Below are 26,275 nucleotides of genomic sequence, written 5' to 3'. Positions count from 1 at the left end.
ATCACCGCCCCATTTCTTCCAGCCATTGTCCTTAACATTCATGCCACTTGTGCATTTCAGAGATAGCTGCCCCTGGTTTATTAAATGCCATCAGAAACAAAGTCAAGAATTACACATCTTTATTACTAACAAGCAGCTTTTGGTTTTTTTTTAGCGCCGACTGGGAGATGCAGCAAAGAAAGCTATCAGCAAGCTCCAGGTCAGAACCATCAAGAAGGGTGACAAGGTAACAGGAGCCTCTTTTCTTTTTGGTGAGGGACCATTCAAAAAAGTTCCTGACTTTTCCAGCAGCCAGGGTAGAAGAGAGGGGAGGAAGGGAGAAGGGGAACACGTGAAGATAGCTCGCCTGGGTCTGGTATTATACCCATCTGTATTAAATATAATTTAAAACAATTTATAAAATGCATACAGTAGGACAACAAAGTAGTTGGAAAGAAAATGTAAGAGATTGAAAGGTAAGTATAGGAAAAATAGATGAAGCTAGGATAAAATTTGTACATAAGTACATTACCTGAAATGTGTAACAAAAATGGATCCCAAACTTAGGTTGGGGCTTTCTAGCAGCCAATGCAATGGAGGAAGAAATATTCAAACAGTATCTGATTACTTCATCCCAGTCCACAAGGTAAAAACAAAATGGTTGCTCCTAGTATTAACGATTTGAGAAAATTTTTCCATAAATCCTTGCAAGGAGGAAAGTGTTATATGTTGTGTGATGTCCTCCACTGATAATTGCAGTAAATACAGGAAGTATATTCAGTCCCTCTGAAATCTGGCATCTACAACCCCAAAGTCATTACAGCAGCTTCCTTTGCTGGAGAATGAGGACTTAAAGCCAAGAGCAAAGCCTATCTTTTTTTTTAATTCAGGTATAATTAATATAGAGTGTTATATTAGTTTCAAGTGTACAACATAATGACTCAACAGTTCTACGCATTCCTCAGTACTCATCAAGATAAGTGTATTCCTAATCCCCTTTATCTGTTTCACCCATCCCCCCCACCCGCTTCCCCTCTGGCAAGCACCAGTTTGTTCTCTGTGTTTAAGAGGCTGGTTTTTTTTTTGTTTGTTTCCTTTTTTTTTCTTTTTTCATTTCTTTCTTAAATTCCACATATGAGTGAAATCATATGGTATTTGTCTTTCTCCGACTGGCTTATTTCATTTAGCATTATACTCTGTAGATCCACCCATGCTATTGCAAATGTCAAGATTTCATTGTTTTATGGCTGAGTAATATTCCATTTTATATATATATATATATAATTATATATATGCGAATATATATAAAATAATTTCTTTGTATGTATATATGCCACATCTTCCTTATCCATTCATCTATCAGTGGACACTTGGGCTGCTTCCCTATCTTGGCTACTGTAAATAATGCTGCTATAACCACATCAGAAGCAGAAGCATATCTTGAGAAGGAACAACGAAGCAATGCAGTCCAAGGCCTGCAGACCTCTAAAGGTCTTTCTTCTCCCCAGAAGAAATATTAGAGCAGTGGATTGCGATACATGTACTTGGGGCTCCTTGGGGCATTGTAAGGGATTCACAAGTCTACACGTATACCAGGTGTTGTCTCTAGTCCGAATACTTGATTTGTTTCACTATGAGCTGCTGTTTTTCAACTATATAAAAATACTATTGAGTTAACTTAATAAGATGAAATTCATTTAAAAGCATTACTAAATTGGGGCGCCTGGGTGGCTCAGTCGTTAAGCGTCTGCCTTCGGCTCAGGTCATGATCCCGGGGTCCTGGGTTCAAGCCCCGCATCGGGCTCCGAGCTCAGCGGGAAGCCTGCTTCTCCCTCTCCCACTCCCCCTGCTTGTGTTCCCTCTCTGTCTCTCTCTCTCTCTGTCAAATAAATTTTTTTTTTAAATCTAAAAAAAAAAAAGCATTACAAATTTAAAGTATATTTTTCATTACTTTTTTCCCCTCAACAGAACATAAAAGAACAGGGACTACCACATAAGGAATATATGTTGGGGTATTGAAAGAGATTGAATAAAAAGTTAAAACCATTGTTCTAGAGTTGTATACATAAGATTCCCAAGGAATTGATAGATTAAGTATCATTCCGACAATTCTCCATAAATAGTTTTTCTCATCCTTGAGATTTTGATGTCACCTCTTGTTATAATAAATAGCATTCCTAGTAATGGTATATTTAAAAATTGCTTTCTCACAATCATAATAAATATCATTATTAGTAACAATACATTAAAAAATTGTTCCCTCATGAAAACACTTGCAGTGGAACCCAGAAACAAAAAGTGGAGGTTGGAAGGAATGGAAAATGGGCCCAAATACAGTCAATTATTGATTAAGAAAACTGGCACGTAGACGATTGAAAGCCTTGCTCCAGGCAAGCTCTCCTTGCTTGTTTGCATATTTACACAGAGTTGAAGCTACACAAGTCAACTCATCTGTACTTTCTTTGTTGCAGGAGACAGAACCCGATTTTGATAACTGTGCAGTTTGCATTGAAGGGTACAAGCCCAATGACGTTGTGCGGATCTTGCCCTGCCGGTGAGTCACTGGGCCGCCTGCTTTTGAATGGGGTGTGTGTGGAGAGTGCCTGCTGGCCTCACTGGCTCAGACCTGCTTGGCCTCTTGGCCTAGCCCTGCAAGGTCAATCTGCCCAAACGTTTCTGGGTTTAGATGGCGAACAATCAAAAAGCTTGCTCTTTTTGTGTAACCTTTCTCCTTGAAAACATGTTTTCTTGTGAAATAAATATTTTTCTGATCTTTTTGTACCAAAGGAAGCATACTGCTATGAACTAGAACCTCATGATAGGGAATTTGATGACGTGACTCCAAGTATGAGTTTTCTTTAACAACAAAATTATGATATTCAGATTCAGTTCTTACCTTCACAAGTGCTGTTTTAACTTAATTAATGAACTCATAAAATTATATCATGATTTGGGGCACCTGGGTGGTTCAGTGGGTTAGACGTCTGACTCTTAATTTTGGCTCAGGTCATGATCTCTGGTGTGAGATCGAGCCCCAAGTTGGGCTCCGTGCTGGGGGTGTGGAATCTGCTTAAGATTCTTTCTCTTCCCGGGGTGCCTGGGTGGCTCAGTCGTTAAGCGTCTGCCTTCGGCTCGGGTCATGATCCCAGGTCCTGGGATCGAGCCCCGCATCGGGCTCCCTGCTCAGCTGGAAGCCTGCTTCTCCCTCTCTCACACCCCCTGCTTGTGTTCCCTCTTTCACTGTGTCTCTCTCTGTCAAATAAATAAAATCTTAAAAAAAAAAATCCTTTCTCTCCCTCTGCCCCTCCACCCCCCTCTCTCTCTCCCTCTCTCTCTCTAAAAGAAAAAAATTATAAGTTGTGAATAATCATGAAGAAATCAACAGCCAGAATATGGTCAGGAGTGAATGGGAAGCCAAAAGCAAATTCCATTTCCTTTGGGTTTGGGGGGGGGGGCGGTGTTGTTTATTTTTTTATCAGCAGGAAGGAAATGTGACAGTCATCCCAAAATTTCTAGAATCTAGGGGAGGATGCCAACATGTGTAGCTGGAAACACTTCCCAAGTGATTTTCATATAACCCTAATCTTTCTCCCTAATTGAAATTTACCATTAAGGTATTTGAGTTTTTTAATATAGTTAAAATTAAATAAGTTTAAATACTTCAATAAAATCAGATATTTTAAAGTTGCGTAAAAGTTGTCTTCCTATAATTGAAAACCTCTTTTTTTAGTGTTGTTGCATCTGTGAAGTATCCTAAAAATAAAAAATTATCCCTTGAAGAAAGGTTCTTCACTCAGAAAGATGAGCTTTAAAAATTCTTAAGGGGCACCTGGGTGGCTCAGTTGGTTAAGCACCCAACGCTTGGTTTTGGTTCAGGTCTGATCTCAGGGTCGGGCTCCACGCTCAGCATGGCTTCTGCTTAGGTTTCTCTCTCCCTCTCCCTCGGCCCCTCCCTCCCTAAAATAAATAAATAAAATCTTTTAAAAAATTCCCAAGAGTACTTAATAGAGTAGATAAAATACACAAAGATATAAAGCAATGCACCTTTAAGAACTATTTCTTAAAAATAAGAAATAAAATATGCCTGTAGAGGAATTAGTTTAATAAACCCAAAATGACAAAGAAGTGTCAAAAAAGGACAGGATACGTGAATAGATGCAGAAACTCCCAAGGGGGGTGGATCTTTCTTGAAATGCTTTTAGGCAAATTGATCATCAGGAAACGGCCCTGGGGAAAGTGCACTGTGCTGGCCCCAGCCAAAGCCTTCAACTGAGATTCACTTTCCTTAGGTTCTAGATGCTTGACTAGCTCTAAGACAAAATCATAAATTGGGACACATCAAGACTTGGTGGTTTTCTTCCTATGAGGGAATATATAAATTATTTCTTTAGACATTACACTTGGTATTTACTTGGTGACTTCTAGAAACCTGGCAAAGAATCGCGGGCAGTGTGTGAGCCACAGAGAGCCTCTCAGGGTAGCGTCTATTATCTCTGCAATATTTTACTAAGGGTTTTATTAACCCTCATAGTTAAAAGCAAGGAACCTGCTTTCCTAGAGACTGTTTAGAGCCCTGTGAGGGTACTACTAATAAAAAATATCCAAAGCAAATTTAAGTTGAATTGCAACTTTTTCCTGAGAATCTAAACGTAATTAAGAAAATCTGTTTTTAAAACTATATATAGCATTACTTTAGCTCCATGATCCATACTGTATAAAATAACTTACTCATTTGGAGCTCTGTCATGAGTCTGTTCCACGTTACTGCATTGAATTACTAGAAGCTGCATAATATCCAAGCGATAGATGTGCCACAATTCAATTTACCATGCCCCTGTTGTGCAACATTTGGCTGGTTTCAATTCTTAATTATGACAAATTACATTGCTTTAGCAGTGTTTAGATTGTCATGATGTATTTTTCCAGAACTCTTACAATATAATTTTTGGAAATATTAACCAAGGAAATAGCTTTTTAATATTAAAAACAACAACAACAACAACAACTTCAGGAACTTTAATTTTATTTATACTATAGCCCTTGCCCTAGGCCAGTTCAGTGTGGCCTAAAACTCTTCCCTCTACATTATTATTTGGTTCTCAGCTCATTTCTTGATACTTTTTGCTTGAAGCTTCTTGCTGTCCATCTGCTTTTATTTCCTTATTGTAGGCCCGGCTTTAAATAACAAAATACATTGAGAATTACCAAGCACAACTTAGAGTTATTTCTTATTTGATCTTAGATGAGCCATATCTATACTTACTCTTTGAAGAGCTCATCCATTTTTTTTCCATGCTGACTTTAAAATCGAGATATTTTGATGCCTGTTGCTTGTTTCTGCCAGACAGTTTGCACTAATGGATGTTATCAAACAAATGCACTGGCAGTTGCTTTTTGCTACGTAATTTCTTCTGGGGTATTATTAAGCCCTAGCTCCTGTGAACTTTGTAGACTGTCTTTCTCATTATTTCCAGGCTGACTCACCCACAGAATTTTTTGCATCTCCTTGGAGTAGAAACCATTTCAAAAAAAAAGATCCCATTTTTGTCTTCCTTCTTTTATACTCTTTTCTGTGGCCTCCTAACTCCTCACCCGCTGGGTGTATCACTTCTCTATTGTGGCCACTTTGGGTGTCTTTCCAAATCGCTTCAGGATATTCTTGTACCGTGATTTTTTTCAGAATCATTCTCTTGTTTGCCTCTTTTAGAAACCATTGCACAAATTAGGATGAATTAATAAATGATTTCCCCTCTTCCTTTGTCATCATGGCGATTACTAAAGTTAAGTCATGCGCATACACACTTACCCTCTCCCCCTTGCTCTGTCTCCCCTAGGGGCCTTCTCCAGCGCAGGCCGGGGAGGCTCCCCACGTGTGGGGCCAGCCGGGCATGCGCGGCCGCAGCAGTACGCAAAGCACCTCAGGGTCAGACAGCTCTAACTTTTGTGGTTTGGGTTTGATCCTAATACTCCACTGGGTTATTTTCCAAAGAACTTTGGTTTTTGCTTAGAGCATATATATGCCGAAATCTACATGATAGTGTATTTTAGGGCTGGTTTTGTGAGTCAAGTTTATACTTGTGATTATCATTTTTAGCTACAGAAGATATTTTACTGAAGCATATAATTGAAATTGTATCGTCTTCCCTTGTCCAGAGAGTAAGTTGAGCTCCCAGATTTTTCCAGAGCTTTTATCCTATGGTGATTCTACTGTTCTTCAGTGGTTACTCATTTCAGTCTATTTACCTACCCAGTTTCAAACACTCCTGCTCAGAAAGAATATGCCCTCCTTGGGCAGGCAAAAGTCTTGGTTTGCCATTTAAAAAAAAAAAAAAAGACAATGTATGCATCCACACCCTAGGTGCCTGTAAAATTCTTTCCTTGGATTGATCCCTACAGCATTATCACTAATTTAGGAGGATATTAGTTTCTACTACTGTCTTTTCCTTTGACTTTGGGAACTCTTCTATGATGTAGGAAGAATTTTAAATCTCCTTGGTAACAAGCAGACCCTTGTCATAAACGTCATAAACGTTTTACTAACTAAATGCTTCATTTGCAACAACAAACATTTATTTTGTAGCAACTGTGTGCCAGGAATAGTAAGAAGTACCAGAGTTGAAAAGATAAATGGCCTGATCCCTGCTCTAAAGGCAGTCAGTCTGGTGTGGGAGAGAGATGGGAACTTAAATAAGTAATCATAACACAGAGTGAGATGTGCAACAACAATAGAAAATGGATTTTTAAAAACTGGAGGAAGTGATACCAGGCACAAGAAAGGCTCCCCAGAAGAAAGGACATCTTCATATTCTAACAATGGTTTGCTTTGCCAATTGCATCCTCATTATAGAAAATTTGTATGATGGATAAATATGTAATTATCTACCTAACTCCCCCATGCGGATAACTACTGCTAATATTTTTGTATATTTCCTTGCTTTTATTTTCTATACTTGTTTTTGTAAGTTTCAGATACCACTGTCAACATCATTTATTATCCTGCTCTTTTCACTTAATCTAGAACTATGTTAGAAATGGTTCTAGATTATTAGTGGCGCATCTTGAGCTTCCTTTGGCCTCTGAGTCCGTAGGCAGATGCTGATCAAGGTCTAAGTTAAATAAACCAACCAAAGCCCCTGGGACGTTGGTGCTTATGTAGAACCTGCTCCTCAGGAGTCAGGACATTTTCGCAAGCCAGGCAGAATTTTCTCCTGAGGTTAAACAGGAATGTGTCCTGGCTCCCTTTAGCTTATTACTTAATAATCCATTGATGCGCTGTTCACATTTCAGCATCCCACCCCACTAGAGAAGACAGACAAAAGCAGTGTTTCATATACAACCCATGTCAGTATCATCTGGGTGTGTGGAAGTGGCCCCCAGAGGCAGCATGCCCTGCCTCCGGGGGCCAGTTGGATTGCAAATAAAATCCTCTAAAACTCAAGTTATTACCTTCCGTAGATGTGCCGCCACTTTTACCTTGCTCCTAAACAAAGTTCCCAGACGACAAATTCCCTCTTGGAGCTACATTTTGTAAACAGTGTTTCCTGGAGGACATTGTAGAAGGCATTGTGACAACTGCCTGTACTTTGACTGAGGTCTTTGTATTTTATGTTTTAGACCAGGGGGTAGTGTTTGGATAAAGAAGCAACTAGTAACACCTGTTCTGAAATAGTTCTGGCTGGGAAGCATTGCACTCCTACTGTTTAGTGTTGGAGCTTCAAGCCAGCTTCCAATGTTTGAAGGCGAGCTATGGCCATGGCCACTCTGAGCAGCCTCTGAGTCAAGGTCAGTGAGTGGTCTGTGGGTCCAGGGCTTGTCAGGTTCCTCATTCTTCACAACAGGATGTCCGTTTTGTCCTGAGCAAGGTTATCTGTTCACTTAGATGATTCTGGAGGGGGAAGGGGAAGGGTGGTAAAATATACATAACATAAAATTGGCCTTTTTAACCATTTTTAACTTTACAATTCAGTGGCATGAGGTACATTCACATTGTTGTACAACCACCACCAATATCCTTCTCCAGAACTCATTTTCTCAAAGTAAAACTCTGTGAGCATTAAACACTAACTCCCCATTCCCCTAGTCTGGAGGTTGTGTGTGTGTGTGCATGTTGTGTTTTTAATTTAGCCTTGACTTTTATTAAAAAGAAAATGTCAGTGAAGAAACTAAGATTTTGATTTAAGCATCTAATTTAAGCTGGCTAACTAAAAATTGGTTTTTACATATTCTTTTTTTTAAATGCAATTAACTAACATATAATGTATTATTGGTTTCAGAGGTAGAGGTCAGGGATTCATCATCAGGCTTATATAATACCCAGTGCTCATTACATCACGTACCCTCCTTAATGTCCATCACGCAGTTACCCCATCCTCCCACCCCCCCCTCCCCTCCATCAACCCTCAGTTTGTTTCCTATGATTAAGACTCTCTTATGGTTTGTCTCCTTCTCTGGTTTCATCTTTTTTTTTTTTTTTTAATTTTATTATGTTATGTTAGTCACCATACAATACATCATTGGTTTTTGATGTGGTGATCCACGATCCATTGTTTTCGTATAACACCCAGTGCTCCATGCAGTACATGCCCTCCTTAATACCCATCACCGGGCTAACCAATCCCCCCTCCCCCCTCCCCTCTAAAACCCTGTTTGTTTCTCAGAGTCCATAGTCTCTCATGGTTCATCTCTCCCTCCAATTCCCCCTCCCCATTTTTCCCTTACTTCTCCTAATGTCCTCCATGTTATTCCTTATGTTCCACAAATAAGTGAAACCATATGATAATTGACTTTATCTGCTTGACTTATTTCACTTAGCATAATCTCCTTCAGTCCCATCCATGTTGATGTAAAAGTTGGGTATTCATCTTTTCTGATGGCTGAGTAATATTCCATTGTATATATGGACCACATCTTCTTTATCCATTCATCTGTTGAAGGGCATCTCGGCTCTTTCCACAGTTTGGCTATTGCGGACATTGCTGCTATGAACATTGGGGTGCATATGGCCCTTCTTTTCACTACATCTGTGTCTTTGGGGTAAATACCCAGGAGTGCAATTGCTGGGTCATAGGGTAGCTCTATTTTTAAATTTTTGAGGAACCTCCACACTGTTTTCCAAAGTGGCTGTACCAACTTGCATTCCCACCAACACTGTAAGAGGGTTCCCCTTTCTCCACAACCTCTCCAACATTTCTTGTTTCTCTCCCTGTCCATTTTTGCCATTCTAACTGGTGTAAGGTGGTATCTCAATGTGGTTTTGATTTGGATTTCCCTGATGGCTAATGATGATGAACATTTTTTCATGTGTCTGTTAGCCATTTGTATGTCTTCTTCAGAGAAGTGTCTTTTCATCTCTTCTGCCCACTTTTTGACTTGATTATCTGTTTTTTGGGTGTTGAGTTTGAGAAGTTCTTTATAGATCTTGGATACCAGCCCTTTATCTGTAGTGTCATTTGCAAATGTCTTCTCCCATTCTGTGGGTTGCCTCTTTGTTTTGTTGACTGTTTCCTTTGCTGTGCAGAAGCTTTTTATCTTGATGAAGTCCCAAAAGTTCATTTTTGCTTTTGTTTCACTAGCTTTTGGAGATGTATCTTGAAAGAAGTTGCTGTGGGCGATGTCAAAGAGGTTACTGCCTATGTTCTCCTCTAGGATTTTGATGGATTCCTGTCTCACATTGAGGTCTTTCATCCACTTTGAGTTTATCTTTGTGAATGGTGTTAGAGAATGGTCGAGTTTCATTCTTCTGCATGTGGCTGTCCAGTTTTCCCAGCACCATTTATTGAAGAGACTGTCTTTTTTCCATTGCATGTTTTTTCCTGCTTTGTCAAAGATTATTTGACCATAGAGTTGAGGGTCCATATCTGGGCTCTCTATTCTGTTCCGTTGGTCTATATGTCTGTTTTTGTGCCAGTACCATGCTGTCTTGGTGATCACAGCTTTGTAATATAGCTTGAAATCGGGCAACGTGATGCCCCCAGCTTTGTTTTTCTTTTTCAACATCTCCTTGGCGATTCGGGGTCTTTTCTGATTCCATACAAATTTTAGGATTGTTTGTTCCAGCACTTTGAAAAATGTCATTGGAGTTTTGATCGGGATGGCATTGAAGGTATAGATTGCTCTGGGTAGCATAGACATTTTAACAATGTTTATTCTTCTGATCCATGAGCATGGAATATTTTTCCATCTTTTTGTGTCTTCTTCAATTTCTTTCATGAGTGTTTTGTAGTTCCTAGAGTAGAGATCCTTTACCTCTTTGGTTAGGTTTCTTCGGAGGTATCTTACGGTTTTTGGTGCTATTGTAAATGGAATCGTTTCTCTAATTTCTCTTTCTACAGTTGCATTGTTAGTGTATAAGAAAGCAACTGATTTCTGTGCATTGATTTTGTATCCTGCCACATTACTGAATTGCTGGATGAGTTCTAGTAATTTGGGGGCGGAGTCTTTTGGGTTTCCCACATAAAGTATCATGTCGTCTGCGAAAAGAGAGAGTTTGACTTCTTCTTTGCCAATTTGAATACCTCTTATTTCTTTTTGTTGTCTGATTGCTGTTGCTAGGACTTCTAGTACTATGTTGAACAATAGTGGCAAGAGTGGGCATCTTTGACGTGTTCCTGATCTTAAGGGAAAGGCTCTCAGCTTTTCCCCATTGAGGATGATATTCGCTGTGGGTTTTTCATAGATGGATTTTATGAACTTGAGGAATGTTCCCTCTATCCCTATACTCTGGAGAGTTTTAATCAGGAAAGGATGTTGTATTTTGTCGAGTGCTTTTTCTGCATCAATTGAGAGGACCATATGGTTCTTCTCCCTCCTCTTATTAATGTGTTCTGTCACATTGATTGATTTGCGAATGTTGAACCACCCTTGCATCCCGGGGATAAATCCCACTTGGTCGTGGTGGATGATCCTTTTAATGTATTGTTGGATCCTATTAGCTAGGATTTTGTTGAGGATTTTTTGGAATCCATATTCATCAGGGATATCAGTCTGAAATTCTCCTTTTTGATGGGGTCTTTGCCTGGTTTGGGGATTAAGGTAATGCTGGCCTCATAGAATGAGTTTGGAAGTTTTCCTTCTGTCTCTATTTTTTGAAACAGCTTCAGTAGAATAGGTATTATTTCTTCTTTGAATGTTTGGTAGAATTCCCCAGGGAATCCATCAGGCCCTGGACTCTTGTTTTTTGGGAGGTTTTTGATCACTGCTTCAATCTCGTTACTGGTTATTGGCCTATTCAGGTTGTCAATTTCTTCCTGTTTCAGTCTTGGCAGCTTATAGGTTTCCAGGAAGGCCTCCATTTCATCCAGATTGCTCAATTTATTGGCATATAGTTGTTGATAATAATTTCTAATAATTGTTTCTATTTCCTTGATGTTAGTCATGATCTCTCCCCTTTCATTCATAATTTTATTAATTTGGGTCCTTTCTCTTTTCTTTTGGATAAGTCTGGCCAGTGGTTTATCGATCTTATTAATTCTTTCAAAGAAACAACTTCTGGTTTCGCTGATCTGATCTACTGTGTTTCTGGTTTCTAATTCATTGGTTTCTGCTCTAATTTTAATTATTTCTCTTCTAGTGCGTGGCTTAGGCGTCATTTGTTGCTTTTTCTCTAGTTCTTTAAGGTGTAGAGTTAGTTGGTGAATTCGGGATTTTTCTATTTTTTTGAGTGAGGCTTGGATGGCTATCTATTTCCCCCTTAGGACCGCCTTTGCAGTATCCCATAGGTTTTGGACCGATGTGTTTTCATTCTCATTGATTTCCATGAATTGTTTAAGTTCTTCTTTGATTTCCTGGTTGACCCAAACATTCTTGAGCAGAGTGGTCTTTAGCTTCCAAGTGTTTGAATTTCTGCCAATTTTTTTCTTGTGATTGAGTTCCAGTTTTAGAGCATTGTGGTCTGAGAATATGCAGGGAATAATCTCAATCATTTGGTATCGGTTGAGACCTGATTCGTGACCCAGTATATGGTCTATTCTGGAGAAAGTTCCATGTGCGCTGGAGAAGAATGAGTATTCTGTTGTTTTAGGGTGGAATGTTCTGTAAATATCTATGAGGTCCATCTGGTCCAATGTATCATTCAGAGCTCTTGTTTCCTTGTTGATTTTCTGCTTAGATGATCTGTCCATTGCTGAGAGTGGGGTATTGAGGTCTCCTACAATTAGCGTATTGTTATCAATATGACTCTTTATTTTGGTTAACAGTTGGCTTATGTAGATGGCTGCTCCCATGTTGGGGGCATAGATATTTACAATTGTTAGATCTTCTTGTTGGATAGACCCTTTAAGAATGATATAGTGTCCTTCTGTGTCTCTTATTACAGACTTTAGTTTAAAATCTAATTTGTCTGATATAAGAATTGCTACCCCAGCTTTCCTTTGAGGTCCACTGGCATGGAAGATGGATCTCCATCCCTTCACTTTCAGTCTGAAATTTGAACTTTAGGTTCAAAATGAGTCTCTTGTAGACAGCATATGGATGGGTCCTGTCTTTTTATCCAATCTGCAACCCTGTGCCGTTTTATGGGAGCGTTTAGGCCATTCACATTGAGAGTGATTATTGAAAGATATGAATTGTCATCATGTTGCCTGTGAAGATGTTGTTTTTATAGATTGTCCCTGTAAATTTCTGTTGTATATCACTCTTGGGGTCTTTCTCCTTTTATAGAACTCCCCTTAATATTTCTTGCAGGGCCGGCTTAGTGGTCACATATTCTTTCAGCTTCTGCCGGTCTTGGAAGCTCTGTATCTCTCCATCCATTCTAAATGAAAGCCTTGCCGGATAAAGTATTCTTGGCTGCATGTTCTTCTCATTTAGTACCCTGAATATGGCTTGCCAGGCCTTTCTGGCTTGCCAGGTCTCTGTGGATAGGTCTGACGTTATTCTGATGTTCCTCCCTCTGTACGTAAGGAATCTCTTCCCCCTAACTGCCCTTAAGATGGTTTCCTTGGTTCTAAGATTTGCAAGTTTTACTATTACATGCTGGGGTGTTGGCCTGTTTTCCTTGATTTGGGAGGGGTCCTCTCTGCCTCTAGGACCCGAGTGTTTGTTTCATTCCCCAGATGAGGGAAGTTCTCAGCTACGATTTGCTCAAATACATCTTCTAGTCCTCTCTCTCTCTCCACTCCCTCCGGGATTCCAATTATTCTGACACTGGAACACTTCATGGTGTCACTTATTTCTCTGATTCTGTTTTCATGGATTCTGAGTTGTTTTTCCCTAGCCTCCTCTTTTCCCTTTTTATCTATTATATTGTCTTCTAGGTCGCTTATTCTCTCTTCTGCCTCAGTTACCCTAGCTGTTAGATTATCTAGATTGGATTGGATCTCACTGATAGCATTTTTAAGTTCTGCCAATTCCCCTTTTATTTCTGCCCTTAGAGATTCTATGTTGCCATTAATTGATTTCTCCATTCTAGCCATTGTCTTCACAATTGCTAGCCTGAATTCCATCTCCGACATCTTGGTTATATCTGCATCCATTTGTAAATCTGCAGCATAAGTCATAATCTCTGAGTCTTTTCTATTTTGGGGACTCCTCCTCCTAGTCATTCTGTTGATGGGTGTTTGAGGGAATGTATAGAGTCGAAATTATTGACCAGAACCCAAGCAAGATGCACCTGTTTTCTTGGGACCTTAGGGTTCGGGGCCTCTTGTTTTCCCAGCCTGTCTTCTGCGGGAGGGGTCTGCCGCGCTGTTACTCAGGCAACCCTGTTGGGCAGAGTTGCCCTGCACCCCTGTGGTGGGGGATGGGCTCAGCGGGAATCAGTCTTTGGGGCTTTTGTTCTCTGGCGCCTTTCCCTGGTGGCTTTCCGCGTCGCTTCCGCGAGTCAGAGCAGAAGAGACCGTTTCCAACCCTCTGCCTCAGAGCAGAGATCACAGTCTGTTCTTCAGTGAGCTCTCCAGGCCACACCATCTCCGTCTCTGTCCGTGCTGCTATAAACTGCAGCGTCCTGGGTTGTGCGTCCCTCCGCAGTGCCCCCAGTCCTGCCTCCAGGTCGGGGCACATCTCTGACCTTTGTGCTTCTAAAACCACCAGCCGCTCCCAGTTCGTGCGCGCATGCGACTGCGCCGCTCTGGGTTTCCGTCCTGGGGGCTGCAGTTCGCAGGCGCGACCCTGCCGCTCCGGGTTTCTGCCCCGGGGGCTGCCCTAGAGTCCTTTCCCCACCGCTACCGGTCTGCGTGTCTGTGCCCCATCCCCAGCACGCGAGGCTGTCGCTCACCGGCGGTGTAGGATCCCCACGGCCAGACACCCTCCCGCTGCCATTTATCCTCCGATATCTGCCCACGGAATCACGGCTCCCCGCTTTGTACCTCAAAACCAACCGCCTGCAATATTCTGTTTGTAGAGATCCAGATCTTCTTACATCTCAGGCTGGTTTTGTGGGTGCTCAGAGTGGTCTGGTGGATATCCAGCTCAATTCCGGGGACCAGTTGAAATAGGGTCCCCTACTCCTCCACCATCTTTCCCCCCTCTCTCTGGTTTCATCTTATTTTATTTTTTCTCTCTTCCCCTATGATCCTCTGTTTTGTTTCTTAAATTCCACATATGAGTGAGATCATATGATAATTGTCTTTCTCCAGTTGACTTATTTCGCTTAGCATAATACCTTCTAGTTCCATCCACGTCATTGCAAACGGCAAGATTTCATTTTTTTGATGGCTGAGTAGTATTCCATTGTGTGTGTGTTTGTGTGTGTGTGTGTGTGTGTGTGTGTGTGTGTATCTTCTTTATCCATTCACCTGTCGATGGACATCTGGGCTCTTTCCATAGTTTGGCTATTATGGACATTGCTGCTGTAAACATTGGGGTCCAGGTGCCCCTTCATTTCAATACATCTGTATCTTTGGGGTAGATACCCAGTAGTGCAATTGCTGGGTCGTAGGGTAGCTCTATTTTCAACTTTTTGAGGAACCTCCATGCTGTTTTCCAGAGTGGCTGCACCAGCTTGCATTCCCACCAACAGTGTAGGAGGGTTCCCCTTTCTCCACATCCTCACCAATATCTGTCATTTCCTGACTTGTTAATTTTAGCCATTCTGACTGGTGTGATGTGGTAGCTCATTGTGGTCTTGATTTGTATTTCCCGGATGCCGAGTAATGTTGAGCATTTTTTCATGTGTCTGTTGGCCATTTGTATGTCTTCTTTGCAGAAATGTCTGTTCATGTCTTCTTCCCATCTCTTGATTGGATTATTTGTTCTTTGGGTGTTGAGTTTGATAAGTTCTTTATAGATCTTGGATTCTAGCCCTTTATAAGGCATTTGCAAATATCTTCTCCCATTCTGTCGGTTGATTTTTGTTTTTTGTCGACTGTTTCCTTTGCTGTGCAAAAGCTTTTTATCTTGATGAAGCCCCAACAGTTCATTTTTGCTTTTGTTTCTCCTGCCTTTGGAGACATGTCCAGCAAGAAGATGCTGCAGCCGAGGTCACAGAGGTTGCTGCCTATGTTCTCCTCTAGGATTTTGATGGTTTCCTGTCTCACATTAAGGTCTTTCATCCATTTTGAATTTATTTTTGTGTATGGTGTAAGAAAGTGGTCCAGTTTCATTCTTCTGCATGTTGCTGTCCAGTTTTCCTAACACCATTTGTTGAAGAGACTGTCTTTTTTCCATTGGACATTCTTTCCTGCTTTGTCGAAGATTAGTTGACCATTGAGTTGAGGGTCCATTTCTGGGTTCTCTATTCCATTCCATTGATCTATATGTCTGTTTTTATGCCAGTACCATACTCTCTTGATGATTACAGCTTTGTAATAGAGCTTGAAGTCTGGAATCGTGATGCCACCAGCTTTGGTAAGATATACATAACATAAAATTGACCTTTTAACCATTTTTAAGTTTACAGTTCAGTGGCATGAAGTACATTCACATTGTTGTACAACCACCACCACTATCCCTCTCCAGAACTTCATTTTCTCAAAGTAAAACTTGGTGAGCATTAAACACTAACTCCCCATTCCCCTAGTCTGGAGGTTTTGTGTGTGTGTGTTGTGTTTTTAATTTGCCTTGACTTTTATTAAAAAGAAAATGTCAGTGAAGAAACTTAGATTTTTATTTAAGCATCTAATTTAAGCTGGCTAACTAAAAATTGGTTTTTATATATGCAATTCAAAACCTAACAAAGAATGATAATTCTACATATTTCTGGTACCATTATTCTTGTTGCTATTACTGTAATACTAATATGATGTTACTCTTATGATTAGAAGAACTCTCCCTGCTCCTATTACCATCGCTAACATCAGTACCACCATCAATTCTCCCCGGCTTTCTGCAGCAGCTTTCTCGCTAATCTTCCTGCTTCAACTCCTGCCCCTTAATTATTCATTCTGATAAGCCTATTTTTAATTATCCAGCTAGATGAGCTAGACTCCAGGTACTTTTTCAGCAAGTACAACTTTAAACTCATTAAGTATATCAAAAGTGTGACTTTTAAAAAGCTATTCTTTGAGAAGATTAATTGAAATTGAATTCAGTCCTTCTGTTTCTCTAAAAGGTACCTCTGTAAGAAGGTAGGTTCACAGACAACTGAAAATCATGCCCTAGTGCATATTAGCCCCTTCCAGGAGAGTTGAGTTGGCTGGTGCCATCGCCATCACTTTTATCGGGGATTGCTGTAAGAAGCAATCTTCAGAAACTTGCCGTTGTGTCTCTTATTAGGATTTTATGCTGTGACTTCTTCATGGGGGCTTGACAGAGCAGTTCATGTACAGCATAACCACATTTCTTCCCAGCAGGGGAATGTTTTTATACTGTGAGTACTGAATTATGATACCGTCCAGATTTTTTTCTATGTTTGTTGATGGGAAGTCGAGAGCCAAATCTGTCGCCCGCCCCAGCCAAAAGGGATTTTTTTAGCTTCAGCCCTGACTGTTTTATGTCTCCATTCTTTTTTTTTTTTTTATTAACATATAATGTATTTTTTGTTTCAGGGGTACAGGCCTGTGATTCATCAGTCTTACACAATTCACAGCGCTCACCATAGCACATACCCTCCCCAGTGTCCATCACCCAGCCACCCCCTCCCTCTCTATGTCTCCATTCTTGTTTTAATTTCTTCTTTTGCTTTTATGATACTTTTTAAAATTAACAGTGCTTATCCCTTTATTTAAAAAAAAATAATCCGAACATACTAAGAGGTGCCATAATTATGTAACTATGGGAAAGGCCAGTCCAGTTTTAGGGGACCTTTCAGTGGTAGGCATCTTTACCTTCCCTGTGGCAGAGACAGTAACTGTACCCCAGATATCAATATGCACCCCCATGTCACTCAGCCTCTTGCTCACAGGAGGGCCATAGCACTGGTTGCAGCCCTCAGAGTACACTCGAAGGTGGAGGAAAGGCCCTCCAGCTCACGCTTCCTCTGCCCCAGCAGCCAGAGACCCGTGCTGAGTGGATGGAACCATGGGCGGGAAGCAGCCTGGGTCCCTGAGTCACCACATGGAAGACAGCTGCTCCAGAGTCAGCTAAACTACATACAAATTTGTGTGAGGAATAAACCTTTGTTGGGCAAGTCACAGAGATTTGGGGTTTAATTTGTTATCCTAGCAAAGCCTAATCGATCTAACACACTGGGCTGCCAGAGAAGAGGTGAACCCTGATGAAGGGGTCATGGAAGGCATTCTCCTCTCAGACCTGTCTATGGCTCCTTTTTGGATATCTGCATCTCCTAAGTCACCTTAAGTCGTTTCTAGGATAACCATTTTCCATTTTTTAAAACTTGGTCGACATCATTTTCAATTAATATATCTCATATGCCATACTTTGAGTATTTTTGGACATTTAACCTGCTCCCTGCACATGTAGATTTTTTGCTGTTGTAAATAATGCTGTGATAAATAGCTATGTATGTAGACCTGAGGTCACATTTCAGATTATTTTCTTGTTTCTGAGGTTATGAATTCAGATTGCCTAAATGTTTTCTATAAAGCTGTACTGAAGGAGTTTTCCAATTAGTCAGAGGTAAGACTATCTCAAGCAACGATAACTAACGGTAACCTGGAATCAACAGAGTGTAGTGCACAAGCCGGGGATAATGGTATAGAGGTGGGCAGGCCCAGATCATATAGGACCTGAATGCCCACCTGGCTTATAGCCAGGAGCTGGGGGGCCTGCTGTGGGGTTCGGCATTTGCTGTATACACAGCATGCTGCTGGCACCATGCGGAATATAGCTCAGAAGGATCTGACAGGAGTCTGGGGGCCAGTTAGGACACTATTGCAAAGTCAAGATAAGAAATGCTGAAGGCCTGAACTGCAGCGTTGGCACTGGGAATGTAGAGAGGTGGATCTAGTCAGGAGACATTTGGGAAGTAAACCCAGCATGAGACAGCATTTGGAGGAGTTGAAAATGGCTGCCCATATCAGCTGGTGACTGATGGATGCATCTGTATTTGTTTATATCTAAAACATGCCCAGGGCGCCTGGGTGGCTCAGTCATTGGGCGTCTGCCTTCGGCTCAGGTCATGGTCCCAGGGTCCTGGGATCGAGTCCCACGTCCGGCTCCTGGCTCGGCGGGAAGCCTGCTTCCCCCTCTCCCACTCCCCCTGCTTGTGTTCCCTTTCTTGCTGTGTCTCTCTCTGTCAAATAAATAAATAAAATCTTTAAAAAAATAAATAAAATAAAACATGCCCATATCTTTCCATTCTGATTCTAAACAATAGGAAAAAATCCAGCAAGTAGCATAGTAATTCAAAAATGGTAAGATTCGAGAACTGTAACAGAGGAAACAGATTTCAAGCACTGAAACAGATTTTATCACTCAAAAACCAAAAAACAACAACAACCAAAAAAAACCCCAACCTTGAGGACCAGCTTTGGCTTATCTTTTTAAGACTTTCTTCTGAGTTATTGGTCCCAGAACATGCTCATAACTTGGTCATTTAGGCAAAGTTCCATCTTGGATAGATAATTGTTGGTAAGGGCTATGCTGCCCTGCCTCTTTCTCTTCTCTCCATTTTAGGAATGAGACTGAATTTCAGTTGTATCAGTTTAAGAGCTCTCTTTAGTACTAGGGAACATAGAATATATTATACTGTCCTTTTTTTTTTTTTTAAACATAAATCTACACTTTTACAAAGATCAGAGCACAAGTAACAGCATTTGGTTTGAAAGAGATGAAATGGAGATTTAAACACAATAATATGCCAAATTACAAATCAAAAAAGAAGACATGGTTACTGTTAGAGTATAGAACAAATTTATAATGAAGGACAAATGAAGCTTAAATGTGCACATTGGAGCAATAGATACCCTAAGTTACAAAGGAATTTCTGGTGACATTTCAATATCTGAGTCAGACCGAACCTAAAAGGGTTAGGCCTGGAGATTTGGAAAAGGAATGTTTTTGAGAGCTGTTACAAAGTCAATGCTGAAATTTGTTCTACGAGTTCTGATGAATTCTTTGAAAGGCCTCTTACAGATGTCTACAGTTGACAAGGCGCTCATACACCATCCCTGTCCGTCTAACCTATTAGACAGCCAGCTGCTTTCCTTTCTCAGTTAATGTAACTGATAGATATTTTTAACATGGACCTAATTATTGACTCCTCAAATATTACAATCCATTAACTCCTGTGCTCTAGGACAGGTGACATTTTCCTCTACCAGAGAAGCAGCTCTGGGAGACATCTAGTATAAAGTACATGGCAAACAGTAGAGGGATACATTTGTAAAGATTTCTGAACAAGCTTGTATCCTGTGACTTCCAGACTGACTTGCCTGGCAAGTCCCGGACTCCTTAAAAGCAAATTAATAAGATGGACTGAGCTAATGGAGGTGTCCGCGGCTAACAGTGGCTTGCGTCCCATGGGCCTCCCTGGAAAACTGTCTGCTGTGTCTCAGAGAATTTCCTTGTTTTCGTTGGAAGCTTCCAACCAAACCCACCTGGGCAGTTCATAGCCTCCCCTGCTTCTCCTGAAACTCTGATGGGAGATTCAGGTCTTGGATCTTCTCATGACAACACAGGGCAATATCACAGTCCAACCCTAATATTCATCTGTGAACTTCCCTTTTTAGGGGGAAAGGGTCTCTCATTCAGACATCACATGATCATAATAAACCATATAACACAAAAACGAGTTATAATCTCATATAAAAATGAACATCATTTTAATATTTGAAAACTTTAAAAATCACAAGTTTTACTGAAAGTACTAAAAATAGAGACTAGCCCCTTAAGATTTTTAACCCCAGGGACCAATCTGATTGTAAGATGAGTCAAATGAACTGAATGTCTGTGTGGACTGAAAATTCCAAACTGTTTATGAGTAAGTAAATAAGTAAATAAATAAGTAAAATCTCTGTAATGTGATCAGGATTCTATGAGTCCTAGAACTCATGAAGTGGAAAACAAAGGGGCGCTGCCTAGCCAGGCAGAAATGGTCTATTCTGACTTTACCCTGCCATGCCTGTCACATATGCTTGATTAGGAGCAGATTTTTTTTCAAGTTCCTTATTTTTTAAAAGAGCGTTGAGTGTTGGCTGATTTTCATGAGGTTTGACTTATCCTTTCATGCCCATGTCATGCAAATTAGATTATTGGTCATCCTTTTCACAGCTGTTTCTTTATAGATGTGATTTTAAAAATAACTTCAAGGTTTTATTGCTAATTGTGGGAAATTTTGAAAATAGAAGTATAAAGAAGTAAACAAATCTAATCTCACCATCCAGAAATAATCATTATTAATATTGGTAGATTAATTTTCTCTAATGCATAGACATAAGCATCACATGTATATTGCTAAACATTGTAGAGCAAGCCCATTCATACAATTTTTATTCTACTTTCTTATTTGGCATTACAAAGTAAGCATTTTCCTAAAACTTTAGAAATTATTTTAAGGGGCACCTGGGTGGCACAGTCAGTTAAGTGTTTCACTCTTGGTTTTGGCTCAGGTCGTGATCTCAGGGTCATGAGATCGAGCCCCATGTGGGGCTCCATGCTCAGTGCACAGTCTACTTCAGGTTCTCTCTCCCTCTCCCTCCCACTCATGTTCTCTCTCTCTCTCTCAAATAAATAAATTAATCAAAATAAAAAAAACTATTATTATTATTATTTTAAAATACTTTAGTGGTTGCATAATATAGTCCATTATTAGAACTTATTTAACTGTCCCCTACTGTCCAGCAAATAAATTGCTTCTAGTTTTCATCATTACAAAATCATGACATTAATGGTTTATATTTTTTTCTGTATTTATCCCTTAAGATACATTCCTAACAGTGAATTTACTGGGTCAGAAGTGATAAGTTTTACCTGACTGCTTTCCTAAAAGGTAATGATTTACTCCCCACTAGCAGGATGACGGTGTGCTTATGTTAGTGTACCTTTGGAACCAGGAGGTAGCATGGTTTAAGGATCTTTCTCATCTGATAGCCAAATATAAAGAGACTGCTTAGTTTTGGTTCCCATGTCTTTGATAGTACTTTGTACTTAGTCCACTACTGTTGACTAAGTCGTAAATCATATCTACATGACGATATAAATTGTCATTGGCTATAAGATGCTTCCTAATTTCAGAGATGTTAGAATTGGGGGGAAGGAATGGTATGGCCTAGAATTGGTAAAATATGATATTAACTATTTTTAATATTTTTATATTTTTAGTAAGTATTTCTTTTTTTTCATTTATTTTTTTTTTAAAGATTTTATTTGTTTATGTGACAGAGAGACACAGTGAGGAGGGAACACAAGCAGGGGGAGTGGGAGAGGGAGAAGCAGGCTTCCCGTGGAGCAGGGAGCCCAATGCGGGGCTCGATTCCAGAACCCTGGGATCATGACCGGAGCCGAAGGCAGACGCCCAACGACTGAGCCACCCAGGCGCCCCTTTTTTCATTGATTTTTATTTTGTTTTTATAATGCTTTTTGATTAACAGAAAAAAGTACTTTATAAAATTTATGAATTTTTATCCTTTAATCTCTTTAATGCTTCCCTATCAAGAAATAACTGATCAATTAATTAACTGTATTTTTCAATTAATCAACTGTATTTTTCAAATTTACCTGAAATTTATGTTGGTATAAAGCATCTTACTCAATAGTCACTGTGTATGAAAACTATTATTTAAAAAACTCATTTTTTCAGGAACATAATTTTACATACTCTGCCAAATTAAAAGATATAGTGTGGTGGGAGTTTAAAACGGCACAGTTGCTTTGGAAATTTGTTTGACAATTTCTACTGAAGTTAAACACATACTACCCTCTAACCTAGCAATTCCACTCTTGGATCTGTCTCCAAGAAAATGAATGCATATGTTCACAGAAAGACTTGTACAAGAATGGTCATAGCATGTTTATTCATAATGGGCAAAAAAAATGAAAACAACCTAAATGTCTAACAACAGGAAAATCTGTGGATCAGTTTGGTATGGATAATATGGATATTACTCCGCCATAAAAAGAAACAAGCTATTGATGTATATCAAAGCACAGTTAAATCTGAAAACATCATGGTGAGCAAAGGAAGCCAGGCAAAAATTAATAGGTACTTTATGATTCCATTTATATGAAATTCAGTCACAGGCAAAGCTAACCTGTGGTGACCGAAGTCATAATGGTGGTTTCATGGCAAGGAGTAGGTATTGACTGGTAAGGGGAGGAGAGAACTGTCTGGGGGTGATAGAAACAGTGTATATCCATCTGGATATTTGTACGTAAATATATAGATACTCAGTAAACCATCCAGCCTTCTTAAGATGTATGCAATTTACTGTGTGTTATACCTTCATTTCAAATAATGGGGAAAAAAATGTTTTAAGCACCAAAGAAGCTTGTGGACTTTTTAAAAAAGCAGTTCACTTTGTACCTTAGTCAGAATTATATAAAATTTAAATTCAAAGTTTGTTGATGGTGTTTTCTAGTAATTTTTTCTTTGATTCCTTTGGGTTTACGTGTGTACACTGCCAACAATTAGTTATCACTTAATCTAAGGGATTAAAGGAAGGAAACATGAAAGGAAATGGCAGTGCTGATAAATGATGTCTGATGAGTTATTTTCTGTTGTATTTTCAACAGAGCAGATGCCGCCTTAGGAAAGAACTGTAATAACCTTGTTAAATATGGCATTCTGACTTCAAATGTCCTGATCCCCAGTTATATTAATCAACTAGACACACGGAATGAATGCCAACCAGATTTGCTGCCCCAGCCAAATGATATAATTAGACCAGGGTCAAGTTTGAAGCAGAGAGCTGCCCTCTACCAGAACCTAAAGGAGTGAGGCACCTATAAAATGAGGGTTTCTGCAAGTCCCTTTAACTTGCATTCCCAAAGGATCCATCTCTTCCATTGTAGCTAAAAAAGAAATAGACTTTAGTTGCCAGAGGATCTGATACAGTTCCTTAGGATTTAAAGTTTTGTTGGAAAAAATAAAAAATAAAAAATAAAATAAAGTTTTGTTGGGTTTTCTTTAATGCTATTTAAACCTAATGCTATGGACAACTAGGTGAAATTAAGTGGCTGTTTACTACAAAACTTTAGCTTTGAAAAGCACTCTACTATTTACATATAAAGCTCTTTTACGTGTAATGTCTAATTTATATCCCACAGCAGCCTATAACAGAGGTAGAGCGGGTACCATTAATGCCTCTTTATTTTACTAAAAGAAACCTTTAACTCAGAGAGGCTGGTGACAGGGCCCAGAGCAAAGCCAGGTTCTCTGACTTCGGCACAAGTGTTCTTTCCTAGGTAAAGCTGGCCCTGGCCTCACCCCACCTCGCAAGGGTGCTCTGCCCAACCCTCAGCTCTGGGAAGATGGTTTTGCCTAAGTCTGCCTCAGAAACCCCCATCTCACTCTGAGCCAAATGTCTGAGCACCCCAAGGGAAACGAATCGAATCGAGGCTAGCTTTAAGGGTTTTACCTTTCTCCACAGTGATTCCAAGCTTGGTTTTGTGGCCCTGAAAACAGGCCAGCCTTTTTCATAGGAAGGTAGTGCTGGTGCTCATGAGGGAAGCAGTAATGTACTTCACTACGTTCTTTTTCTTTCCTTCCATCAGGTAAAACTGCTAGCATAGCATATTAGCTTGCCAAAACAAAGTAATTATGTTTTTAAACAATAGCTAGAATATGGTTACTGCTGGTTCTGTGTGATAGCTCTTTTTTTCCTTTTCCTTTTCTTCTTTTTTCTTTTAAACAGTGTTTCCATAACCTAAAAAGGGGGAATCAGGGAAATGCAGTTTCTCATAATTGGTCCAAACCAATCCCATTAGCAGAGTCCCCCCCCCAACCCCCCCGCCCAGTGAGGCACTGGGCCAGTTGGATAGGGTTACAGTCAGGAGGGGCTGGTGTCTGCTCAGCTGGCCTGATCCACACCACATCCCAAAACAGCACATTGTCACCACTGTGAGGACTTTCTGTATAGGAGACATAGGAAAATGCGACAGTGTGGGAGGGAGTAACTCGATGACGAGAAGCCCATCATCACAGAGAGCCAGGGAAATCTGGCTCAGCTCTGTGATTATTTTCCTCATTGTTCATACCTCTCGGCTACTCAGTCCCTCTAGATTATTTCAAAATGCTGACTTGGAGCCATCCTTTCCAGCTTTAGTCCCTGTTCTTACTTTTTATTTTTTATTTTTTTAAGAGTTTATTTGAGAGAGAGAGAGCAGAAGCAGGGGGAGGGAGAGGGAGAAGCAGGCTCCCCGCAGAGCAGGGAGCCCGATGCAGGGCTCGATCCCAGGACCCTGGGACCATGACCTGAGCCTAAGGCAGACGCTTAACGACTGAGCCACCCAGGTGTCCCTGTTCTTACTTTTTAAATAGTCTAGTTTTCAACCCGACTGAGTTTCTCATACATCTCACGTTACTGCTGCTCTGTCTTTACTTATATAAATTCCTTGCCCTTAGATTCTTGCTTCCAGTCTCCACACTTCAAAGTTCTCCCCATCCTACAGTTTCCTAATTTCCTACAAAGTAACTGCTCCCTTTCCTTGAATTCTGTGATACTTTTATTTGTATCTCTTTATGACCCATCACTTTATATGTTGTACTAACATCACTTAATATAGTTGATGGCATCATCAGCCACTGAACACTTCCCAGCCAAGCACTTAACAAACAAGCATTCAGTCCTTCCAACAACCTGGTGAGGCATTTTACTACCCAGCATAGGCTGCGTTTTGCTGCAGCGCCAACACCACCAAAAACTCCCAACTCCCAGTGGCTTAACACAACAGAGATTTTGTATGTTTTGTGTTTATTTGTGCATCAGCAAAGAGGGTCTGCGTGGCTGGCAGGTGGCAAAGCAGTTACCATCTGGAACATTGTAAATTTCGACAGGCCTGAAGTGAAATCTGTTACTTCTTTTTTTATCTTACTGGCCGGAATTAGTCACATAGCCGTAGCTACCAACAGGAGAGCCTGCAATCATCCCACGTGCTTGAAAGATGCAGAGGTGGCGTACTGCAGGAACGGTATTAAGGAGTGCCTCAGATAGGTATTACTATCCTCATTTCACAAAGAAACTAAGGCTCAGAGAGGTGAAGGGTTATCTCAGGACTGTCAGCCAACATGTGTCAAAAATGAAACTTGTTCTACCCCGCCCCCAAGCCTGAGCGTTTAACCTCTACACAGTATGGACTGTGCATCTTCCTATCAGCCTGTCAGTTCTTTATTAAAAACACCTCACCAACAGGATGCATGTCTGACTCATCTTTGCAGCCCCAATGCCTAGCACAATGCTCTGTATAAAGTAGCACTGTGTAACTGTTATACACTAATGAATTTATTATTCTGTGTTGATAGTCCTGCTTTTTCTCAGAACTCAACGTTCCCAGTAGTAAGTTCTGGTGTGAGCTTTGAAATCTCTTTAACAATATACAGAAATACTCCTTCCAGATTTTCTCATGTACAGCTAAGAAATCCACCTTCCATACCATACTAAAGTGCTGCTATGTCAACAAAGTTCTTTTTTCACTAACAGGGATGGAAATAACCTACTGGTTTGCATAACATAGCACAGTAGAAAATGCAGAGAAATCCCATGATACATTGAATGCCTGGGTTGCTGGTTGCTGGACCATAGGCATGGCCTTTGGGCCAAAGATGATGCACAAAAGAAGCTAGTGATTTCCATGTGTCTTTCAAAGCTGTGACAGTCAAGAGTCTGGTGAAGTTCTCATTAGTTCACCTGAATTTAGGAGCAGCTAGACAAATGGAATCCTGTAAGAAAATCAATGAGAGCAATTTAGATTTCTCTTGTCCTCTGGGGAGGAGTAGAATACATTTCTCCCATGCAACACCCCTGAAACTGTCTGGGCTCAGTCGACATTCTGTAAGGGCCATCCTCACTGCCATTTTGGTCAT

The 26,275-nt window shown here is 40.4% G+C and overlaps 1 protein-coding gene across 1 annotated transcript in view; it reads left to right on the top strand.

Moving 5' to 3' along the window:
* The window catches only part of RNF150 (ring finger protein 150), a 261,794-nt gene that overhangs the window by 172,756 nt on the left and 62,763 nt on the right, over nucleotides 1–26,275 (top strand). Inside the window, exons 3-4 of the mRNA XM_032412896.1 lie at nucleotides 155–226; nucleotides 2,451–2,533. Coding sequence (XP_032268787.1) covers nucleotides 155–226; nucleotides 2,451–2,533 — 155 coding nt within the window. The remainder of the gene's footprint in view (nucleotides 1–154; nucleotides 227–2,450; nucleotides 2,534–26,275) is intronic.

The sequence above is a fragment of the Phoca vitulina genome, unplaced genomic scaffold, assembly GCF_004348235.1.
Source record: "Phoca vitulina isolate PV1807 unplaced genomic scaffold, GSC_HSeal_1.0 scaffold14, whole genome shotgun sequence".
NCBI lineage: Eukaryota > Metazoa > Chordata > Mammalia > Carnivora > Phocidae > Phoca > Phoca vitulina.
The sequence above is the reverse complement of the archived record's forward strand: the minus strand, read 5'-3'. Positions and strand labels throughout refer to the sequence as shown.